Source organism: Erythrolamprus reginae, chromosome 1 (genome assembly GCF_031021105.1).
Source record: "Erythrolamprus reginae isolate rEryReg1 chromosome 1, rEryReg1.hap1, whole genome shotgun sequence".
Taxonomy (NCBI): domain Eukaryota; kingdom Metazoa; phylum Chordata; class Lepidosauria; order Squamata; family Dipsadidae; genus Erythrolamprus; species Erythrolamprus reginae.
This window is the reverse complement of record NC_091950.1, coordinates 63,445,884-63,471,467: the sequence shown is the minus strand read 5'-3', so window position 1 is coordinate 63,471,467 and position 25,584 is coordinate 63,445,884. Positions and strand designations below refer to the sequence as shown.

General features: G+C 34.5%; 1 protein-coding gene across 2 annotated transcripts in view; it reads right to left on the bottom strand.

The window, feature by feature from the left end:
- Positions 1–3,339: 3,339 nt before the first annotated feature.
- The window catches only part of SEL1L (SEL1L adaptor subunit of SYVN1 ubiquitin ligase), a 35,567-nt gene continuing 13,322 nt past the window's right edge, over positions 3,340–25,584 (bottom strand). The window contains exons 5-21 of one of the 2 annotated variants that reach the window (XM_070753919.1): positions 24,801–24,906; positions 23,614–23,776; positions 22,605–22,658; positions 22,458–22,517; positions 22,044–22,125; positions 20,894–21,048; positions 18,161–18,217; positions 16,660–16,728; positions 15,114–15,191; positions 14,261–14,323; positions 13,729–13,816; positions 12,865–13,013; positions 11,966–12,131; positions 11,384–11,458; positions 10,124–10,296; positions 9,335–9,463; positions 3,340–7,489 (exon numbers count right to left, since the gene is read on the bottom strand). In XM_070753919.1, the coding sequence (XP_070610020.1) occupies positions 7,286–7,489; positions 9,335–9,463; positions 10,124–10,296; positions 11,384–11,458; positions 11,966–12,131; positions 12,865–13,013; positions 13,729–13,816; positions 14,261–14,323; positions 15,114–15,191; positions 16,660–16,728; positions 18,161–18,217; positions 20,894–21,048; positions 22,044–22,125; positions 22,458–22,517; positions 22,605–22,658; positions 23,614–23,776; positions 24,801–24,906 (1,871 nt within the window). In that variant the 3' untranslated portion in view covers positions 3,340–7,285. The remainder of the gene's footprint in view (positions 7,490–9,334; positions 9,464–10,123; positions 10,297–11,383; positions 11,459–11,965; positions 12,132–12,864; positions 13,014–13,728; positions 13,817–14,260; positions 14,324–15,113; positions 15,192–16,659; positions 16,729–18,160; positions 18,218–20,893; positions 21,049–22,043; positions 22,126–22,457; positions 22,518–22,604; positions 22,659–23,613; positions 23,777–24,800; positions 24,907–25,584) is intronic. The other variant, XM_070753924.1, reaches the window with a different exon arrangement.

The following is a 25,584-nucleotide window of genomic DNA, read 5'->3' as shown; positions in this document are numbered from 1 at the left end:
CCCCTCTCCGAAAACTCGGGGCGGCTAACAACAATCATGAACAATGTACAGTAAAAAATCCAATACTAAAAAACTAACTTAAGACCCCTAATGTATAAAACCAACATACGTACAAACATACCATACATACAGTTGTATCAGCCTAGGGGGAGAAGAAGTCTTAATTCCCCCATGCCTGGCGGCAGAGGTGGGTTTTGAGTAGCTTACGAAAGGCAAGGAGAGTAGGGGCAATTCTAATCTCTGGGGGGAGTTGGTTCCAGAGGGCCGGGGCCGCCACAGAGAAGGCTCTTCTCCTGGGTCCCGCCAAGTGGCATTGTTTCGTTGACGGGACCCGGAGAAGACCCACTCTGTGGGACCTAACTGGCCGCTGGGATTCGTGCGGCAGAAGGCGGTTCCTGAGATAATCTGGTCCGGTGCCATGAAGGGCTTATTCCCCTCTCCCTTTATACTCATAGTCACTGCAAGATGTTTGCCATACAAATTGTATACAAAACCCAACAAATTATATCTGCCAAAGAGGTGCAAAATTTGAGGCAGTTTGGTCTAGTGGTTAAGTCTAAAAATCAGTAGTCTGAGAGTTCCAGTCCTGCCTTAGGCATGAAACCCGGTTGAGTGACTTTGGGTCATTCACCCTCTCTCAGCCCAATTCATCTCACAGGGTTGGGAAAATTGGAGGAGGGAATGTCAAGTATGTTCACCACCTTGATCTACTTATAAAAATAATAAATGTGGAATAAAAAAAATATCCCAATTTTTATTTTTTAAAAAACCTGACATCTACAGCAATAATTTCAGTGTTTTTAAGTTGTAGTAGTAAGTCAATTGAGGACATTAACTTCCAGTTAAGAAAAGTTCCCTTTTATCTGGACAGGCTTTATTCAGTCATCTATCAATTTCACATACTATTTCAGCATAACAATTATCTGAATTGATGGAAATCTGAAACATAATTTAATATTGCTCCTCTAATATGAAGGGACAGAACAATGATGAAGTCAACAGCTTTAGTCTAAAGTAAAGATTCCCCTCACATGTACTTGCTGGTCGTTCCCAACTCTGGGGGCAGTGCTCATCTCTGTTTCTAAGCTTAAGGGCCAGCACTGTCTGATAATTCTGTGGTCATGTGGCCGGCATGACTAAATGCCAAAGGCACATGGAACACTGTTACCTTCCCACCAAGGTGGTCCCTATTGTTCTACTTGCATTTTTATGTTTTCAAACTGCTAGGTTAGTAGAAGTTGAGGCAAGTAATGGACCTCATTCCAATGCGCAGTGCTAGGGATTCGAACCGCCAAACTGCCTATCTTTCTGATCAACAAGCTCAGTATCTTAACCACTGTGCCACCATGTCTATTAGGTAGTTAATATAAATTTTCAATGTCAATCAGAATATAGGGCAGGCACAGCTATCCGCCTGTCCTTTCAGAAACTCAACTGTGCAACCCAAAACTCAAGGTTACTGCAGAATGGAAAAAACAAGCTATATATTTCTTTTCCTCCTGCTCTTTTGAATGGACAGATTCTTGACAGTTCTTTTCTCAGCTTTGACATTGAAATGTGCCTGCCCCATGTTTACATAATGACTGTGTCTGACTAAAAACAGCTTGAATGAGAGTAAATAATCTGTTTGGGTAGTTCATGCTAAAGAATAGAAGTGTGGATTTGAACAATTTCCCCTCAAACACATTTTATTGCTTTTTTGGAGTGTTTTTTGCAGGTTGAACAATCTGTATGAACTTCAGTAGATAGCCTTCAATAAAAAAAGTAAAAGGAGTTATAAAATTAGATTGTATTATTTCATTCTGATCAACATTAACTCATTTTATCATTTTCCATTTTATGTATTTTTTCTTAGGCAAAAGTTAATTTAATTCTTCATTTAAAAATATAGATATAGCACAATCTCAGTAAAAATATTCTATTTTATTAGAAGTTTAAGGTAGCACTTAATTCTCTTTTAAAGTAAATGAAAAATATCCACATTAGATTGCAATTTCTTTTTAAAATATGATAGATTTCAAATCACTTTTAAAAATGCAATTCCAAAAATTATTAAATGTCATGAATATAAACTCACAATAAGTCTGACCAGGAAACAGAACAAAAATGAAGCTAAATAACTCACATCTAGTTTATACTGTATGTAAAGCAAAAATAGAAGTAGAGATGCTAAAAAAAAAGCTGAGCAATGAAAAATAAACAGCTTTATCACTTTTAGTTTAATGACACATTTATTAAGGGTGTATTCAGCTTCATAGTTAATATCTATTTTGTAACACATGCTGGGTTGTAATGTAAATACTATTAAAATATTTTTTAAAAAAATGTTTCAAAATAAATTGGAAGTAGATTGGGATTGTTGTGTTTTTGTGAACTTTTAGGTCTAGCACTATTGACATACAATAATCTCATTTCTATTTTTACTTCTTGTAGTGATTGACTGGTGGTGCTGTTCATTGTGACAGGCATCTGACTTAAATTTGTCCCCAAAAATTAGGTTAGTGGCTTGTTTAATGTCACAGCAGCACTGTCATGGAAATTTCCCTAAGCACTTGAGTCTTTCATTATAGTATGCATTAGAGTGGTTGCTCTTACAACTATCTAACAAAGATTAGACGCCATCAGAAAACAGCTTGCCTGAAAGCATTGAGGTCTGGCCTTATTACATTATGGCTCACTCATTTCAATCCCCCTTTACAAATCTGCATTGTTTCTCAAATCCTGCTGTGCTTTTTTAAAAATGTAAACTCTTTTCAGTGTACTAAAACTTTGTAGTAAAGTGATGTTTAAAGTTATCAGGAAGACTGTACTATAGAGAAATCCTTATGTTCTTTAGAGGGAATGAGAAGATTAGTATTGTATAAAGAATTTCGTTCCCATGGTGACTGCTAAACAGAGCGTACACCCCCAAGGGCTGTGAATGCCCACAGACATATGCTGCCAGAAGGCAGTGGATTGTTCTTTGCCCATTCTTATGCTGGAAACTGTTCTTATGGACATAAACTGCTTTCTTTTGTCTAGGCTTATTAATGTATATTATGTATATTGCAGGCAATACAAAATATCACTACAAATAATACGCATATCAGAACAATGGTCACTTATTATTTTAACGCATTCATTGGGTATGAAGTACATAAATACATAAATTCATTGCAATTATTTTGTGAACCATTATTGGCAGGCATACATGATGGCATGTATATTTTAGAACTCAATGAGAAAATCAACAATGGATTACAAATCATTATTGAATGTGAAAGATGGGAATGTAAAGTTTAACAATATGAATCACTGTTTTATCAAAAATATCTTTAATAAAAGGCAACACAAGTTCTCTTACAGCATTCATTACAGGCCAATCACCAAAGTGGCATCTTTATTTAACAAGATATAATACAAAATGAATCTGTACATTTCTCTATTAACAGATTTTGTTTACAATTATATTACACTTTTCCAGCCTTTATACTGCATCATCTTAAATACAAAAAGAAAATTTACAAAACCCCTTATACACACTTAGTGACTTATCCTTTTGCCAATATATGTCAACCCAAGTCAGACACTCAGATTTATTTCCCCTCTGCAAATGCATTCATTCAAATCATATCAATTCTTTGGAGAAAAAAGTCCGTTTATTGTCCTCTTTTAAAAATATTAATAGACTGAAAGGGCCTGATACATGGGGATCATTACAAATAGCAAGCAGAGCATTTTGGCCCAAGTCCAGCTTCAGACAGCCAGGACTTGCAGCTTGTTTCTATCAATATTAATTTGTACTAAAGCCTTGTGTTCAAACAAATGCACTGAGCTTTTCACTCATATCAACTGAATCATTTACACCAGGGATCTGTGATGTGGAGATACATGGTTTTACTATAATAGTGTTGCATGTGCAAGTGCTTGCACCTGCTTGAAACCTTATATTCAGCGATTGGATCTAACAGTGATGGCTACACTTTTAGTCGGAGTGTTGTACATTTGATTTCTTAAAATGGCAGAAAAACTTGGCTCTCAGGTTTCTTATCACTATTAAGGAACAGAATTAATACACTGGAATATATTCTCAAAGATCAATATTCATCCTCATGTTCAGCCACATTACAGATTCTAGATTAAGATGCATTTATATTACAGAGGAGAAATGCACATCCTAACAATCTCACCAATGTGGTAAAATGTTTTGCCATAATTTCAAATACTAAATCTTCAAAACAGTTTGGTCTACACAGAATATCTTATTCCATACATATGCTTAGCATGTTAATGCACCTAACAATCTGAACTATAATATCCAAACAATATATAATTATATTCCCCCCCAAAATTCTTCTGATAATATTTTCCACATTTGGTAAAATAAAGACTTTTTAAAAAAAAGATTGGGTAAGAAAAATTACTAAGTTTAAACAGAACTTTAATACCTACAATAAACCAACTTTATATTCTAATCTTACTTGGCCTACTATAGCCATTTTGTTCTTATAGCAACAGCCTTTAAATTTCAATAAATTTAGAAGAATGCCTTTCAATTATAACAATTTGTATTCAGAAATTTGATTCCTGTCAACTAGCCTATTTAGATTAAATTTAATTCACCCTCCTTCAGAAAGTTAGTGGGTTGCTTACTAAACTCTACTGTATATTAAAATTTAAAAACTAAAGTGTCTTCCTTACCATCAACAGAACTAAAGTACTTCTATTCTGGTAGGGTTCATTTTAATTAAACATAAATGGTAAAAGTTCAATTTAGGATAGATCAGAATAATCAAAGATAGAATTGTCTAGGCATATCACCTAGAAAATCTACAAATTCTTAAATCCCTGAGTTAGCTTGATGCTTTTCAAAAGCATATACAACCTAAATCAACATTTTTATATAGATGAGGCAACACTAAAAACAGGAAGCATGAATATTGCTTATCCTGACTTTTGAAAGCAAAAAGTCAAAAGGGTGTAAAATGTTGCAATTTTGTATTTTCTTTCAAATGCTAGATGCAAGATATTACATTAAGTGAAATTTAAGCATATAGAATCCATTGTTACATTCCTGTAATTAAGGACAAGAAATAATTGCTTACCATAATAATTAAAAGTAATGTCGAAGGGAAAAGTCATTAGAAATGTTTTAATCATTTTGAAAAATTACTACTTATATTTCAGAAAAAATAGTTTTAATATAGTAATTTGGATTTTATAAGTTTCTGGAGTTCATTAGATAAGAGTTTATACACAATACACACAAGGGCAGATCATTATTCAAACTAAAGACTTGGAACATTTTTCCATTTGTCTCTTTTATCGGAGAAGAGGTACGATTTCTTGAGGCAAGGTTTTTTTCTTCTGAAATAGCTCAAGTTTTCCAAAAATTATTTTTAAAAACTGCAGTCCAAATAACTGAATAGATTTTAATTATTGTTTCTTTCTCTTTTTTTGACATCTTCTATTCTTTGCACGAAACGTTTCATCTTATCCAATGTGTTTAACTGTCTACAGAACTACCTGCTTCAGTAATACTGCTGCTAAGACACATGCCTTGCTGTTAAAACAGCTTCCTGTAGATATAAGCAATCCTGCTAAAAATATCCTTGTATTTTAGATTCATACAAACTCAATTACTCTCTCCTCTTTCATTACCAGGGAATTCTGTTGTCTCTGTCATGTATTCTTACACGAGGGAGCCTACTCCTATATACAAAAGTTGCATACTTCTTAAATGCACTTAATGAGGTTTAATTTCCAGAGAATAGCATTTAATTATATTTTTCTAGGGTGCTCAGGATTATATAATTATGCACTAGAACCATCTACGTTTGGAAAAGTAGAAAAAAGTTTTGTTTTTTTAAATTGGGCTTTCAGCCAAAATCTGTTTTTCTCTCTCTAGTATATAGTACTATTTCCCTCCCCAAATGACATCCCCTGATAATAAGCCCAATCAGGCTTTTGAGTGTATGGTAAAAAGGCCAAGCGTTTATTTCTGGGTTCAAAAAAATATAAGACAGGATCTTATTTGGGGGGAAACATGGTACTTAAAATCTTCATAAACTATTACAGCAAAAATAATAAATTATTTTCATGACATTCCAAGGGAAATTTTGGGATTAGATTTTCTACTGCAACTCATACAACTCATCTCACTGTTTTGAAAATTTTCATGTTTCAATCCAACCATGCGTTTTATTCCCATTTTGCAAACGTTTAAAAATCACATGCATTCTACCCAAATCTGTCATAGCTGACAGATTTGTAAGGTTGTTATAAAACAACAGTTAGGATAGTCTACCATATGCATATTCACTGACTAGTTCTCCAAGAGTCATATGCAGCATAACATCAGAGTGCATATTTTAAAGATATGTAGATAGCAGTTACATTAATAACACTTAATTGCACAATCTTCAACCCCAAATAAGTCTGAATCATTAGAATATATTATGAGGGACTGAAAAGCAAACCAATGATATCCAATGAAAAAATAGTTCTGAAAAAAAACCCCACTGAAATAAAGAGGTTGATTAACACTGGTTGTTTTTTCAGCCCACTGCTTGGATAATCTTGTATACTTGTGAAATAATAAAAAAAGGGAAGACTAAACAAGCTGCCTTGTACACTTGGGAAAGATATACTAGAAAGATTCTTGAGTGTGCATAATTCAAGCAAGTCTGAATGCTAGACAAAAAAGATTTTCATCTTATTTAAATTTTCATTGCACAAGTGTAGCTTGTATTTCAAACCTGACCTCTAGAAAGAGTAGCCCGTGAATATGTATCTGTTTATAACTGGTCATTCTAAGTTAAAGCATCCAGATGCTCATGGCTGATACCACTACCGAGGTTTATGTTGGTTTCAAAATAATCGGGATAACCATAAAATAAAATCTGGTTTATCACAACCACAAACATATTTGGAAAAGACTACAACTTTTTACTTTAAAAAGCCCAAGGTCTGATGTTCTCATGTTAAACCTCATAATATATATATTTTTGAACAATCAAAAGACAGTTGAAAAGGGCACTGAATGAACTAAATATAGTAGGCATGAAGTAGCACACTTCTTTTCCATAAAATCTATTTTGTTATTCCATTGGCACTGAAATAACATTCCACTCCATCTCCAAAAAGATGCATATCCCTGAAAAAAGGCATAATTCTAAACTGCTTTCTCAATTCAATACTTTTTTGAATCTTGTGTGCATGTAACTATTTGATCTGTTGTCATAAGATCACAACAAGGAGTCCTAGCTAGAAATTCCAGTTCACTTCATTGAACCTCCAGTTGCTACTATTGGGGTGGCTGCTGTTCTGGAGCAGGTTCTTGAGGAGGTACCGCTGGTCGTGGCCCTGCAGGTCTTGGAACTCCTTGATGTTGCCTCTGCCTGTAAGCTATTACTGTGCCCAAAAGTAAAGCAATGATGGTCATGAGGTAAAGGTCCCACTCAGGACCCAAGAGTTGGTCCATGTCCATGTGTGAAAATATCTCCTTGACCTAAATAGAAATATAAGGAGGGGTAGATAATTCTCATAGTGTAACCACAACGTGTATGAAATTGCTCACAAATTCAGCATCTTTCTAAATGGCAAGAGTACTATATTTGATGGATAGAAACAATGCAGAAGAAATAATTCAGCCTTAGTATGCTTAATGTAGGAAAATATTTAGTTTAAAGGAAGAACAAATCTAATAAATGAGTTCGGATCAGTCACATTTAGGTGCAACTGATGCCCAAAATGCTTTGATTTTTCCGGATTTGGGATGAAACAACATCTGCAGGTGGCGAGGTTTGTGCACATGGCCTCTTCTTTTCTCTACAGAGCAGCTGCCAGAGCAGTAAAGGCCCAGGTACTCAGTCTCTCTCCAACGTTTCCTTCAACTGCCACCATGGCTGATGGATGGCCTGCATATATGTTCCTTTCCTGACACCTTAGCACTACAGATTATTTCATTTGCTTTTCTGCTTGTCACCCTCTTTCCTCTTTTCCACTGATTTATCTACCTATTCTTCATGCTGATGCTTCTGTTGATAAAAATTGGCTCCTACAATGGCATATTACAATAGAGCCGCGGTGGCGCAGCAGGTAGAGTGCTGTACTGCAGGCCACTGAAGCTGACTGTAGATCTGTAGGTCAGCGGTTCAAATCTCATCACTGGCTCAAGGTTGACTCAGCCTTTCATCCTTCCGAGGTGGGTAAAATGAGGACCTGGATTGTTGGGGGCAATATGCTGGCTCTGTTAAAAAGTGCTATTGCTAACATGTTGTAAGCCGCCCTGAGTCTAAAGAGAAGGGCAGCATAAAAATTGAATAAATAAATAAATAAATAAATAAATAAATAAATTACACTTCCCTTTAATTTAGTTCCCTCTCTCTGACTGACAGCATCTTTGGCTTTTTCTCCATTTCACCCACAACATGCCACTTGTGCCTAAAACAAATAACCCACTTGTTTCTTTCTGTGGTCAGGCTAAAATACCCCATGCTATTTTGCTAAATAATAATTGCTAAGGACTAATAGCATGAGAAGATTTCTATTTTCATTCTCACAAACTTCCTGAATGTTTTCTGGCAGGATACTGGACTGGATGCGATTTTCATACTCTGTGCTTTGATGGTAGGAAAAGTCTCGTCTGAGAAAAACTTCCTTCTCAAGTTATAGTTCTTTCAGTGGACCTAATCTGGAATCCAAGTTGGAATGAGTATGTTATGAGGCTAGACAGTTTTCACAATACTTGGAATAGCATGTTTGGATTTTTAGAAAACTTCCTCAAGGATGGTAATTAGAAGAGCCAGTTTTGTGCAGTATAAGTAGTCCTTGGTTAAGGACTAGTTGTTCAACAACTATTTGAAGGCACAACAGTGCTAAACAAATAGTACTTACAACTGGTCCTTGGTATTCTGGATAAACTGAACTGAGCTGAATTCAAAAGCATTACCTCTGACCAAGAAATATATAGATTTTATACCATTACCATAAAAATGGAAATAAAATTCAAAATACAGTGCTCAAAAATAACGGGAACACTTAAACAACACAATATAACTGATACATAATCAATTTCACATGCTGTTGTGCACATTCAACTTTGTACAGAACAAAATATTCAATGAGAATATTTCATTCATTCAGATCTAGGACATGTTAACTTGAGTGTTCTCTTTATTTTTATAAGCAGTAAATTTCCTCAGCCAAATCCTAGAAACTGTTCTATATTAAAAACCATTTTTATGTATGCGTGTGTGTGTGTTATATATATATATATATCTCATACACATAAATCCATCACAACTAATAACATTAAAGAAAAGCTATCACCATTTTCTTCACCATTACTTACATTGGTTTCTCGTACATACTGAAAGGCGTAAATAATTCCTAACTTGCAAAGTGCAAGAAAGACAGGAACCTGAGCATCAGGACTAGCATCAGCTGCCATATCATAGAAACGTTTGGCAAGGTGAATGTCCTATAACATAGACAATACACGAAATTTGCAAAAACAGAGCTAACCAAATCATATGAATATTGTATAGGGAATCTCTTTTCTTCCTTTCATGAATGTATCTCACAAGAATTAGTTACATGTCTTAATGGGATAAAAATTAATATTGTTCTTTAATAATGCTTATGACAGAATAATAAAAACTTAACAAGAACTTTGGAAAGTATTATTTTAAATAGTTATACCTTGTACTTTTGACTGTCACTACCATTTTGCATCACACTAAAACAATTTTATTAATCCAAATAATCTCTACTCAGGGAATATAATAAATTTGATTATTTTGGTCAAATGTCTGAAATGATTTCTTACAGAATCTTCTGATGTCTGAAATGATTTCTTACAGAATCTTCTGTGTTAAAAGCCACATGTTTATTTCTGGCTTATAGTGTATCATGGGTGTCAAACTCGTGGCCCAAAGGCCAGATATATCAAAGGCTGACCGTGCCCACCCCTGATTTGACAAAGGGAAAAACAGTCGTGACACGTCACATGATGATATGACTCCACGGGTTTGACACCCCTGAAGTATACTCTTGTTTAAAAGCAGATGATTCTGACAGTCCTTTGAAACATATATTTGTGTTATTGCAAAACTAAGGGAATAGCTATGCACTTGCTTACCTGCTTAATTCCCAGTCCTTTTTCATGCATGTATCCTAAATTGAACATGGCTTGAGCACTGTGCTGTTGCTCTGTTGCCAGGCGGTAATGAATAAATGCAGTTTCATAATCAACTTCGGTGCCAAAACCGTAGAAATGATAATCGCCAAGTTTTAGTCTAGCAACAGTGTAACCTATCAATAAAATAAACTGTATGAAAGGACTTGTGAATAACACTGCTTACAAATGTTGTTTTTACTTCAAGTTGATTATGGCAAGTAGTACAAATAGCATATGAATGCAGAAGCAGCCTCTAATACTCCAAATCTATCAAATATATTTAGATTCTGTTTTCTATTAAAACATGTGGCACATTACTATCAAGACAAAAATGTCATAAAAAACCACAACAAAGAATGTACCAACTTAGGAAGCTCAAACTGCCAAACGAGCTGCTGATACAGGGGAACCGGGGAAGAGTCTTCTCTGTTGGAGCTCTGACCCTCTGGAACCAGCTCTCCCCAGAGATTTTTACTGCCCCCACCCTCCTTGCCTTCCACAAGAGCTTGAAGACCCACTTGTGCAAACAGGTCTGGGGCCATTAGATATTAATCCCTGGCCAATTAATGGAACGTATGTTGATGGTTTGAATAAGAATGATTGGTTTTTAAGAAATTGGGATTTTCTATTAGTTAGAAACATAGAAACATAGAAGACTGATGGCAGAAAAAGACCTCATGGTCCATCTAGTCTGCCCTTATACTATTTTCTGTATTTTATCTTAGGATGGATATATGTTTATCCCAGGCATGTTTAAATTCAGTTACTGTGGATTTACCAACCACGTCTGCTGGAAGTTTGTTCCAAGGATCTACTACTCTTTCAGTAAAATAATATTTTCTCATGTTGCTTTTGATCTTTCCCCCAACTAACTTCAGTTAGCTTATTTTAAAATTGGATTTAAGATATTTAATTGTTTTTTTAATATGTTGTAAGCCGCCCAGAGTCCTTGGAGATGGGTGGCATATAAACCCAATTAATTAATTAATCAATCAATTAATTAAATAAATAAATAAACAAACAAACAAACCAATGACAAATTCTTTGCGTATCCAATCACACCTGGCCAATAAAGAATTCTATTCTATTCTAAAAAAAATCTGCTTTCAGATGTTAAATAAGTAGTGCTACAACTCCTTAGTGTGATCAAAAATCATCCACAACAGTTCAGTCCTTAAGGCTACTGCTAGGAAACTGGACTAAATTCTGAAATAGACTGACCTTGTGAGGCTGCTCTGTTCCAGTGTAATAATGCTCTGGGATAGGTTTCATTCTCTTCTATTATGCTGGCTTCTTCTGTAGTGTGAGAAAAAAAAAGTGAGACAGCAAACGTCCAAATAATTTATTTTCCTGTCATTTAATTATTAATCATGCAACCCATTTTGCTTAGAGAGGGATGTAAAGCGCTGTGAAGGGGTATATAAGTCTAAATGCTATTGTTATTACTATATAGTATATACATACACACAAAATTTAAAAAGGAAATAAGATGAATGCTTTCATTTTGTAATGGCATTTAAATAGAATTTTTCACTTCAGTCTAGGGTTTTTAAGAAATCAAAGGGGAAAAATATTTCAGTAAACTCTGTTTATAGTTTTTAAATACTAAGTTCTGGATGCTATTGAATTATTATTATCTTCATGGGATTGCAACTCCTGTGCGGATTTATGCTTCATTCATATGAATATATTGATATATCACATGCATAAGCAAAAACAGCTAAGCAAAAGTAAGAATTGGGTGCTAAAAATTACCACTGCATTGTACTAGACCAGCAACACAAGGAACTATTTAATCCTTACTTTGGTCAAGAATGAAGGCAGCATTGCTTTGCGCAACCTCATAGCCTTGTTCTGCCAAAAGGAGATACTGAACAACTGCAGAATTCGTATTGCCATCTTTATAGCTGTTGTAAGCAGTCATGAGTCTCTCAGACCAACGGCCCCGTTCACACACATTCTTAAACAGCTACAGGAGGGGAAAAAAAAGTAATTTGGAAATATAAAATAGTTAGAGAAACAATTATCTTGCTCACAGATTCTGCACCAATATTCAACAGTGATGCAAGAATCACTGAGCAATCTTTTAGGTAACCTGTTTAAGAACTCACTCAATAGCACAAACTCCCAACAAATCCTATTTTAACATTTATAGATTACATTAAATGTTATAGTATTGAACTTTTTCAAATGAGTTCCACAAGTTCATTCTTGAGAAACTACCAAAAGTCCAGAATTTGGTGCATATAGGGAAGAAGAGCAAATATATTTCATCAGTAAATGTTGCTGTTTTCACAAGCTAATTCTGTTGTTTGAATTTAGATTATTAGATTTGTATGCCACCACTCTCTGAAGACTCGTGGTGGAAGAATTTCTCTTAGAATTCATCTTACTTTATGTGAAACTTTAAAGAGTACTTGGTATAGCAAATGTTTATAAGCTGGCTGCAATTTAAGCCTTTTGTTATCCAGATAGATGACTTCACTCTTTAAACAGCAAACTGTATTCTTCATAGAAAGTCATTTGAATATATTCCAATTAAAGTATTTCTATAGTAATACTAAATTATCTGAAACAGTTCATTGCCACTGTACACATTTATGTGTCCCCAAAGATGACACCTCTTAACGCAGCATTCAGAATTTTATTAAAACAAGTGCAACGTTGTCTGCTGATTGTTTAGGAAAACAACCAATTCTTACCTCAACAGCAGTATGACAGGACCGCATGACTCCAGTGCCAGTGGCATGCATCTGTGCTAAATTGTAGAAGGCCAGAATGTGCCCCCCTTGAGAAGCCAGGTTAAAATATTTATAGGCTTGCTTATAATCTTTTTTGACTCCAATGCCATCTACAAATAGAAAAGAATCAGTAGGAATAATTGAATTGATGTTCTTTGATCTGTGTGCTCTCTCTAAATTTTATCAATGTTGCTATTTCACTTAGTTAACAGTGATAAGAATCACCAGTTAATTCTGGATTGTGAAATTAAAATACATAATACTAAATGAATTTACAAACCATTCGGTTTCTTATAATTTAGAATAATGAGTTTAATGCAAACCTGAAATCTTTTTTGCTTGACACATTATATTTGGTGTCCTAACATAGAGCCGACTTAAAAGAGCTCAGCTTCTTGATCCACTTCCTGGATCAATATAATCAAAACCAGGGGAAACACTTTAGGTCACCAAATAAAAGAAGATGTCAATTTTCAGAAATAAAATAATACATAATAACCCTCAACTAGTCATACACTATTTATTTTTCTAGCTATGAAATAGATATACACTCTGGTTTATTATTTAACATTATTTAAGGATAGATGTTAAAATGTAAATACACAGGCAAAAGAAACTGATTCAACAATGACCCTTTTAAAAATGACCTGCTTTAAAAGTTAATAACCTAATTTATGGCCTATTTTTATGAAGTGAAAATTATGTTTCATTCTTTATTAAGAAAACCATAGTCTTAATTATTCAATTACTTCCAACATCTTCTTATAAGAAAATGACGTATCCAGTTCCAAAACGTAAATTCTCAATATCAGAAAAATCTCTTACTATAGTACATGGAGCCCAGCTGAAGCTGTCCATCGACCCATCCTTGCTCTGCTGCCTTCTGGAAATATTTCAGAGCCAGTTCATAGTTCTAAAAGGGGACACAGATGATGTAGAAAAAGTCAGGATTTTACACTAAAGTACACTAAAAGTCTTCACTGCAATTCAACTTCTCTTTTATTATGTTTTAATGTGATAATGAGTAAAATATGCTTTTAAGTGATAATGAGTAAAATATGAATCTGACTGTGCATTCCATAGCTTCCTTTTTCTTAGACTTTCATTTGATCCCATGTTGTTCATTCTGCCACCCTCAAACATCCAAAATGTTCTTGGATGCATTTCTTCTCTTCTACCTCTTATACTTGGAATTGTTTACCTAAACATTTCCACCACCTAAATGTATATTTTTTCTAATTTCCATTTCAAATTATACTTTCCTTTTTATCCATTTAAGTGAAATACAAAGGCCTATATAAACAATATGATTGTAATATTGCAAAAACAATTACTGCAATTTCATAAGCAGACTTACCACTGAAACACCCCTTCCATATAAATAAGCCATTCCCAGACCACTCTGTCCTACTGGATTGCCCTGAAATACAAGAATGTGATTAAAATCTAACTTATAACCAGTAACTTGTAAAGAGATAGCATGGGAATCAAATATTCTATTCCTGAACAGAAGTTTTAAAGTTAAAAAAAAAACCTGTCACGTTTCCTAAGTTTTATTTTATTGTGTATTTGTTAAACTGGTAATGCTCTTCCAGGCATGCCAATTATATTATTTGCAGGGGGAAACTTAAAACTGTTTCAAAAATTGTCCCAGTTCCTTGAGGTTGAATTCATAAAATGTTTTGAGTTTTATTCAATATGAAACATAAAATATGCAAGATAATGAATCAACGGGTCAATTTTGCCCTGAACTGAAGACATACACTCTATTTTATTCACTTCATTACTAAATTGTCATAATGTCCAGTCTTAGCCTATCTTTATACCAAAGGTGCAATATTACATCTCTCATTAGAGTAGAGGACAAGTGGACCTAAAGCCCTTGAAAAAAGTAATCAAATGTAAACATATACATTATACCACGTGGGACAAATGCAGACACCACGAAACGATAACATTTTTCTTACAAATATGAGTAATCATCATGGGAAAACAATAGAAGAAACTTAACTAGTTTGGTAATTAATAATGTGGAATTTTTGAAAATGTACTTATTTTATTTACTAAATATACCAGAAACAACAATTTTCCTGAAAAACAAATACATTATGTATTTGTTGTGTGTAGAACACTTTGTTTCAAAATAATTGGCTTCCATAGATACACTTGTATACATATGAGTTCTTGTAACCAAGATTTAGCCAACCTACCATGTCAGCAGCTTTCTTAAAGTACTGAAGGGCTGTTTCATTGCTTTGAGGTACAATATCACTTCCTTCTGAATACATCTATAAAAACAAAATGTCATTGAAAATTTTTAAGAGTCTAATTTTAGAAAAAAATATTTATTCTTTGGCACAAGATCTGACCCGCTTAATACAGAACTTCTCTTAATTATACTGAGATTAATAAAGAACATAATTTCATTTAACAGCAGCTTAAATGTAAAATTGTTTTAGTTGATCAATGCATGATCATGACAGGATCTCAGAAGAAAGATTCTTCCTTTGAGAGAAAAAAACGGCCTATTTCCTTTCTGCCAAGGTTCCTTTTGGCTTGATCTAATGGAGACATGCAATAAGGGACTAATATTCCTCTCTCATTCTAGAAGCAAAATTTGCAAGATCCAGAATTGCCTGTAGGATCGGCTTTCCTTGTCTAAAAACTTTTAGTTTATCACAGAGGAAAAAACAAGTGTAGCTTGAAAAATCCAGTAAGAAAGAGAAGGAAGAAAAAAATTCTTTCAACTTATGCTTCACAGAGTGCAGAAAAAACAGCCTCTATATCTATAGAAAATGGTTCAGAAGAAGAAGCAAAAAAAATCTTAAACACCAGGTTCATATCTCAAAAAGTTAGTTAGTAGAGCCGTTCGTTAAGTAGAGGTACCACTGTATTTTAGTTTCATTTATTTGGACTTTGTATGAAATATCATTCCTAGAAAAAAGCTATTCCCTAGACTGGCCTTGAAAGGTTTGGGCCTTCTTCATTCTCTGTTGGAAGTTATAATGTCAGATACTGCTTTTCAGAGGAACATTTACAGTATTCTGGAGTATAAGAAGCACATTCATTTTTTGGGAGGAAAACAAGAAAAAAAAATTCTGCCTCTGCCTACCAGCATCCATTGGTATTCATCTGGTTAGCATCCTTACAGCAAACAGCAAATACCCTAGTCAGCTTCAGCATGTCATTGTAGCATGATTCAGCACAAGCAGCTTATTGGTGATTGGATCAACCTATCCCCAGTCAGCTGTTCCACGCTGCAGGGATAGCCACAGTCCATTGCTGCCATTACACAGCACGTTTTCGGTCTCCACATGTCGCATTTTCGGCCTTCACATAACCCATTTTTGTGCATCTCGTTTTTGGCTGGTTCCAGGCAGCGGCCAAAAATGTGATGCGTGGAGGTCAAATACGGGTTTTGCGGAGGCCGAAAGTGTGATGCACGGTGGCCGAAAATGTGGCACACGGAGATAGTGACGTGCTAAAGCAATCCCTGCAGCCTGGAACGGGTCTCAAATTGAATATGCGGAAGCTGACAGGCAGGTGGGCTTTGGCAACATTTGGTGCATAAGATGCACCATAATTTTCATTCACTTTTTTGGAGGGGTGGGGAATGCATGTTATGCTCCGAAAAATATGGTAAATAGAGTGATATTTATCTATCTCTTATTTTCTACAGTAATAAATCCTCTGACTATAGTAGTAATCAAAAGGTAATTGCCAAATACACAGCTCAAAGAAAATTGTGCTTTATACCTTCCCCAAAAATGCCATTGCATGTGAGTTGCCAGCATTAGCTGCTTGGTTGAAGTATTCGAAAGCTCTCTGGAGGAGAAACAAAAGAAGCAATATAAGCATGTGACAATAATTTTAATATAACATCAAGCATTCATTCAAGTTTGTTAAAAAATCTGCATTATAAATACTGTCAATAGATATACAAGTTTTATATAACTGAATATGACATTAAAATATGCAAATTCAACAATTAGTTCACTTTTTGCATACTAAGGCATTATCATTTGTTCATACCCTTGTTTATTTGAAAGCAATTCCACGGTGATAAAATGTTTAATTGCATTATTCTATTTCACAGGTATTAATTTTAAATGTTCTTAAATATAAGCAATTAGAGCCAGGGTGGCGCAGCAGGTAGAGTGCTATACAGCAGGCCAATGAAGCTGACTAGATCTGTAGGTCAGCAGTTCAAATATCATCACCGGCTCATGGTTGACTCAGCCATCCTTCCGAGGTGGGTAAAATGAGGACACGGATTGTGGGGACAATATGCTGGCTCTGTTAAAAAGTGCTATTGCTAACATGTTGTAAGCCGCCCTGAGTCCTAGGAGAAGGACAGCACAAAAATCAAAATAAAATAAATAAAAATAAATAAATTCCTATTGGTACACTAGCACTGCAAGGGTATTGAAAACTGACAGGAAGTTGTTTGCTTGATTACTAACTACAGTAAGTTTAGAGTAAATAAATTTAATAGAATTATGTTAAACAATACAGTAGAACCTGTGCTCATGACCATAATTCGTTCCATAACTTTGGTTGCATCCTGATTTGGTTGATTAATCTGAACCTAATTTTGAAAACTTGGTGCTTAGAAAAAAATGGTGTGGAAGGAAAAATCAGCCGAATCTTTTGGTTGGAACTCAATTTGGTCAGAAGCATTCATGACTAGAGGTTCTACTGTACATTTAAAGTTATTATCTTATAACTCTATATTTTAAAAATACCTTTGTTTATTTTAGTTGCACTACTGCAATTTTGATTGCATCATTCCAGTAGCATTCTCAAATTTGACTTTTAAGACATGTTATCTTTAACTTCCAGAACTCCGCGATTTAAGATACATGTATTTTAATTTTGCCAGATGGAGAAACACTGCTTTACTTAATGTATAATTTATTCATTAAATTTCTCACCACAGGCAGTCTATGCCTTATTTAATATCAAAATTGAATTGAACAGTTTTCTTAAATGACTTGGTTATTTTGAATTCTTAGCAGCATTATTAACATTTATTCCAGCAAGTGAACAGTATCTTCTACCTTTCTACATAAACTTTTCAACATATGTCAATGCAGAACAAGTTGCAACGTGTCTAACTGGAATTTGGCTCCTTGTGCATTAGCCACCCTAAACCCTGAAATACCTCAAATATCTCTAATATTATGCTTAGAAGACAGCTCTTACAATAAATAGTTTTTCGTTTCATTTTACAAGTTATGTATTGCCCTACAGATACCTGATGATTTTGCTCTACTCCTCTTCCTCCATGCAGGTGCAATTGTCCAAGCCCTACCTGCAATAGTAATTGAAATGTTATTCAAATTCCTGTCAAGAAAGTATATTCTGAAGAAAAAGATATTAGAACGCACATAGTAAAGGGACAATCCAAATTAAGAAGTCAAGAAAATATTTTAAAGAAAAACTGCCCTGCTGCAATTTTTTTAAAAAAAGGTAATTTTGCGTCAGAATGGATGAGATACCTACACGCATTCCATGCTGTGTTTTGTAGAAACTAATGGAGACAGGGCTTTAATACTGTCAAATGGCAAATAAATGTAATAAATACATATCATCCCAGGCTCTACCTCCTCAGACTGTAAATTAGGCTGTGCAGTTTCTAAGAAAAAAGGATGTTTTAGAACATATCAGACTGCTCATGAGGGAGGCACTTGTTACCAAACACATCTTTTTTCCTGAACTGTACTATAACTATGGCAGGCAGCCACACAATTGGGAGAAAAGATACAACTGCCTTAAGTTGCCCAAAAATACTACACGATCTTTCAGTGTAATGAAGAACATTTTCCCTCAGATCCAAAAGACAGCACAGCCATGCATCTATATAAAATTACTTCCTACCTGCATATTACAAATTAACCAGGAAAAATGTTTTCCTTACATCTAGTTTTCTGCTGAGTAATATTGATTTGTAACAATTCTTTATAACAATCCAAAACAAGAGATGGACAGTGAGAACAAAGCAATACTCAAGGCAGTATTCAAAAAGTAATCACAACCTGATGGGCAATACCAAATCATGGATGTTATCATGAGAGTTGTCTAATAATATTTTGTAAGGTATTGCTCATTATAGTAGATTTCTAAGTACAGTATTGACTTGGAAATCATGCCTTTGCTAATTTGTGTAAAATAATGCCATGCAACCATAGCTAAATGTATTAGGTTTCAGGACAGAGAATGTGCAAACTAGTTTTAGCACACACTAAATTGAAATGACTCATAGAAGTACTCCTAGCATTTTGTAGAAAGAAAAGTTGACTCCATCATGTTTTGAAAATATAGTATGCTCTACAACCAACCAACCTGCCTTTTTAAAACCCTTGGAGGAAATAGTGTTTTTTAAAAAGTTATTCCTAAAGAGTAAAATTGAGTGTTCCCTAACTTGTCTTCTGATAAACTCTCACCATTTCCAACAAACAGGACAAACAGACCATCTAAATAACACAACTTTTTTGGGGGAATGTTGTAATTCTTTAATATTTAGCACCATCACTACTACCCTGTTTAACTGACTCATAATCTATTATTTTCAAGACCTTTAGTTTGATGTGTTTACTTGCATTATTCTCTCAGTAAGTAAGTTTATTGTTAATTTTAAGAAGTGACATGTTATTAAATTCCAGGTTCTCATCCTGCTAGGTGAGGATTGCTCCACTTGTGCTGACAGAGATGGCCTATCACAAATACTATCAGTCAAAGTCTGGCTGTTGGATCCAGAAGAGCCTTCTTTGCTGTAGCAGTTGCTCTCCGGAACATCCTATCCACCTCTTCCATGGGTAAGGTCTGCTCCTACCTTCCTTTCCTTCCACAACATCCTGAAGATCTGGTTCTGCCATTTGGCCAATAGGGGACTATCACACTGGAGGTAGATATTAGTTTGATAGCAAACCCCTCCTTTCCTCCTGCATACCCTGCTTCTCTCTGCCCATCTTTTAATCCCATATTACTGTATTTCATTGTTTATTTTATTGTATCATTGTGTTGTTACTGTTACATTTTCCTTTCTTTTCATTTCGGTTTTTATGTTGTAAGCTGCCTACAGTAGTCCCATGGTGATAGGCAGCAAATAAATTTAACATATCAACTAACAAATACAGATAGTCCTCATCTTACAACAGTTCATTTAGTGACTATTCAAAGATACAAAGCCACTGAAAAAAATGACTTATGACCATTTTTTCCCCATTTATCACTGTTGCAGCATTTCTAGCCGCCCCAGTCCTCGGAGAAGGGCGGCATACAAATCTAATTAAATCTTAAATCTTTGGTCACGTGACCAAAACTCAAACGTTTGGCAACTGGCATGTATTTATGATGATTTCAATGTCCTGAGGTCATGTGATTACATTTTTTGCAACTTTCTGCCAAAATCAGTGGGGAAGCCAGATTCACTTAATAACTGTTACTAACTTAACAAATGGCAGCAATTCACTTAACAACTGTGGCAAGAAAGATTGGGAAATGGGGCAAAATCCATTTAACAACTGTCTCACTTAGCAATAAAAGTTTTTGGCTCAATTGCAATCATAAGTCAAGAACTATCTGTAAATTTACTTGTTTCATTTCTGTAGATGGGCAGTCAGTGTGCTCCTGTATTCAGCTGCATCCCCATTTTTGCTTCTCCTTCTCTTTGTCTGATCCAGGTGTAAACATTCAAGAGCCTTTTCTGTGTTTCCAGAGACTAAACTGCAAGAATGTACCTCTACCCACTAGCTAATCAGAAATCAACTGCAACTATTAAGTCTCTCTTCTCAGACAGTTACGCAAGCAAGCATACACAAAGCAATTTAAAGAATAAACTTTTATCTAATTAGGTGAAGATGCCTTCTCTAGTGAAGCTATTCAACTCCAAAAACTGGTCAAATTATCTATTCCTGTTCACTCAAGACTAAATGGAGCTCCCCAACTAAATTTTCTCTTTCCCCTCTTAGTTTGAAAATTAAATTACCTGGGCTTGAACATCTCCTTTTTCAGCTAAGAACTGATAGTATTGTATTAAATCTTCCTCCAACATTCCACTTGCCATTCCTGGATTTTCTATTTCATCCGGCAGACGAATTCTCTGAACTACCGTGCCTCCAGTCAGAGAGATATCACTAGCCACTAGGGAGAACGAACAGAACAGAAACATTTAATTTTATCCTTATATAATTAAAGATCTAGAGCATATCATACTTTTTGTACACTGAATTATTAAAATGAATCTTCACCTATTCTAAATGCCCTTTAAATAACTGACACACACATATTTATAAGCAAACTTATAATGTCTTTGATTGTGTCATATGATTCTGCAAAATATACAGAGGTTGCAATAAGACGAAAAGTAACCAAAAATAAACACTATATCATTAAGATACTTCTTTCTAAAGAAGCCCTTTAAGATTACCTACAAATTATGGATAATTTTCACAAAGAAAAATATTCTAAGAATTTTAAAATTAAATTCATGGGGGGGGGGGGGTTTCAGAGAAAAACATTACTGGGTTTTATAATTTAAATTTATGAGGAGATACACAACACTAGCCTGGGACAAGTTATTGAATATGTTTGAAGAGGTCTTGGTTGCTATTTCTTTATACAAATATTTATGATGCCAGCTAGGTTTCCTAACAAGAGGGTTAAACAGAACCAATTAGTTCAAGAAAGAATAATACCCAATATTGCAAAAAATAATTAAGATAATATTGTACCGAAGAAAACCATGCATTATATGCTTGCAATTCTTTTATTTCTTATGAAAAACTAAATAACAGAACAATTCTGTTTCCGTAAGATTTCCCCCCCCCATATCTTCCCCAAATATGCTACAGGATATCTAAATTTTCCAGAGCAAAGCGATTTTGAAATGTTCCCCTTTGTAGATTTTATAATAAAATCTGTTGTGTCGATTGAAACAAACATCAGATTCCAAGCTTTGTTTTAGCATTAGCTGGTTACTAGCCATCATATAATTTATATAGCCAATCACATTTCTATTTAAAGGGATTGAACTACTCCAGTTTAATGACACAAAATTGCCCTGTATATATGTTAGCTAGTGGAAATGTATACATTTCTCTCTCCATCTACTGATTCATTTAAATACATGTACATACCATGGTTAGCTACTAGGCGATAGTGTGTAAGTGCAGATTCGCAGCTCTGAAGGACACCTATTCCAGCCCAGTATCGGTAGCCCTGGATAGAAGCAACTGCTGTCATAAAACAAGTACTGCTGACTTACATTTGAAAATATCCAAAACAGACATAACATGTTTTTGTTAAAACATTGGCAACTTCTTGTTTCAAAGAACTTCAGGATAAAATGCAATAAGTAAACAATAAGTAAACAATGAGCAATTCCAAACCTTATATATAGAAGTACAATTACAATATTCCTTTTCAAAAGCAAATTAATAAATTTATCTCTTTGAGGTAGATTCATTGAGATAAATTCTCAGTAAGTACAAAGCATAACCATAAAACCTGATTTATGTCAATACTTGTATGGTTGAGAAAACTCTACTTACCAAAATCATATGCGCTATTAAATTTCCTCCAAGAGCACCAAAAGTATAATAAACTAATGCCTACAAAAACAAAGTGCAGCTAATTAATTGTATTGTTTTCAATGGTATACTAACAGAAACAGGCAAACGATGGTGGGTTTGCATTACCTTTGCCTGGCTGGAATCAACACCAAGACCGGAAGCATATAGAAATCCAAGGGCCTGAAAGAAACATTGAAAACTGGCATTTTAGGTATGTTTTAAGAATCCAAATGTAATACACAATAGCATTATATTCAGACATCTCTTACAAAAGGTGAATTAGTACCACCACACAATTCAGAGGAAACCACTCCATCTGACCTTTTATAGTCATAGTGCATAAGCTGCAATGATGATGGAGAAGCCCATAACAAATGCCACAGATAATTCTTGTGGGATATTTTTTAAAGGAAACCCCCCCCCCCCAGAAGGCGGCATGATGGGTTTTGTTTTGACATAGTTGCATAAAATTTGACACAAAATAGCAACAGTAATAAAATAGCTAACATGAATTTAAAACACAGACATGAGTATTTAGACACACCTGGGTATAGTATGAGGATTTTTCCTGAAGATACATGACACTATGTTATATGAGATGATGATGATAATTTATTTTCAACCTGTATGAAAATTTGTTTTTAACCTGTTTGAAATCTGACTCTTAATGACTCTGGGCCACTTGAATTAAGTTTTATCAAGAAACATTAGCAGTATCTGAAATGTCTAAACATTGTATTAGAATGTGTTTTGAATAATTTTAGATCTACAATCCTTTTTTAATAAAGTATATTGCAAGGCTTATGTTAGTTTTTTGTCTACAATTCTTGGATAAATTTCAGAATACCTTATGTTAACAGATCAACAATGCAATTTTCAAAGTGTTTACTAAAAATAGAAAATGTTTAAAAGGAGCTAGCTATCAAATTCACTATGTTGGAAGTATACCATATGAAATTAGTTTGTTCCCTTATTGTTTCTTTAGTAACTGTAAGTTAATTAATATAATTGTATATAGATGAATATGGTTTAAAAAGAGCATAGTTTTCAATTATATACAACCTTCCCCACCCTCTAACTTTTTTACAATAACAATGACAGATCTATGCTCTGCGGGGGAAAAAGTTATACATACTGTTTGACCTTTAGGAGATCCTTCTTCAGTCAGTTTCTCAAACAGTTCTTTAGCTGACTGAATATTTTGCTTCAAGTAGTCACCAAACAATAACGTATAAGACACTCTTTCCATTGCCTTAGTATGATTCATGTCGGCAGCTCTCAAAAAATACTGATAAGCCCTTAAATAAGAAAAAAAAAAGCATGCTGTTGTTCTCTTTAAGCATAAAATTCTGTCCCAAAAATGCACGTGTAGATGGTGTGCAAATTCTCCAGGTGATGACTGCATAAGACCTTTGAATGAGTATTCTTAAAACCCAAATGTAATTCCATTTGATTAACATTTGATTAATTAATAAGATTATTCTCTCATAATAATGTTCCTCTATTATTACATTACAATACAGTATATCTTGCTAAAAACGTTTTGAAGTTTCTGGGGGATACATCCAACTTTGGACAGATCTCAAATCTCTTCCCTAAAAGTTAGCACATTTCTCTTATGTGATATGTAGTGTAAAACATGAATGCAATGTCATAACTGAAACACAAGGCCTCATATAATGAAAATTAAAGCAAAAACCATTAAGTTAAACATTTTTATTGCCAGGGTGGGATTGAAATGCTGAAGGTTTTTCCCCCCAGTTTGTTAGTAAGGGGTGGTTATGACAAAAAATATGCACTGAGCCAACCAAATCTAATAATTTGGGGGCAGGGAAGCCACATGATGCTAGTGATGTGTGCTTGGGGGCTTAATGATTCACAGAAATAGGCACTTGTCTACTTCTACTTTAAATTTTAACCTAATAGGTAACATTGATCTAATAAGCTGTATCAGTGTACAATGGCCAGGGTGTCGGGGTGGTGGTGGTGGTTTTGCATGCGCCTCCGCCATTTGCACAAATGGAGCTTTGCACACTTGCCCACTGCTTGCATGGACCAATTCCCAATAGGCTGCACTGATTCATAGACTGGGAGTTTGGGACCCTGTTGTAAAAGAACCTTGGAGCACTTTTGAGGTTCCTCAATCAGTGCATATATTCAACATACAGATATAAGGGCTCTGAGTTTGCTAGTTTGATCCCCAGAATTCTTAATCCAAATAAATTTGATGAATACGCTACTGGGGGAACTATTATTATTAAAAGCTATTAATATCCTTCTATCCAAAAAGGAGATATGAGCTATGCAAAGAAGACAACTTACTCTTTCTTCTGGGCCTTTTTCCTGCTCTCATTAAGAATTTTCATCCCTGTTTGGTAAACATCTTCTGCTTCCTGCATTTGTCTTCTCTGATGAGACTCCTCTTCAGCTAATAAAAATAAGATTATTTTTAAAAAGGCTAATTAATACTCACTACAATGCTGCTCATTTTATCCTGAAACTATCTACTGTATTTCAGGGTTCTTTTGGTTAAACTATTGTGTTTTGCCATTTTTCTTATACTGTGGCAATCAAATAACTAAAGGCTCTGCAAAGAAAAGAAAAATCTCCAATCATATATTAAAATAACCCAGAGTATATCTGGCTCATAGTTTGATGGTGTTCTTGATGCACATTCTTCATTGTGCATGTAAACAAACCCCATGGATATCATTTATTAAGGACATGCAGTGCATTTTGCGGTATTAGAACATTTTCCAATGTTCAAGCCATTCTATTTTATACTCAAAACACATTTTGCATAGAAAGCAGAATATTTTGTGAAATTTTACACCTGACAGATATCAAAAGTAAACATTATGTGACCTGGTACATTTTAAAAATTAAAATAAATGGAAATGAACTATTGATTAACTATTGATAGAAATCCTTCCATTGATCAGTGAGTTTTGCATTTCAGCATAGAAAATGCTGTATATTGTTCTGGGTAATATGATCTATTATTTTAAGCAAAGCTGAACTAGCAGTTGACATCACGAACAGAGTAAAAAAAGAAATGCTTATTTATATTTATTGTTTATTCAGAATTATTCTTCTATAGCTTCCC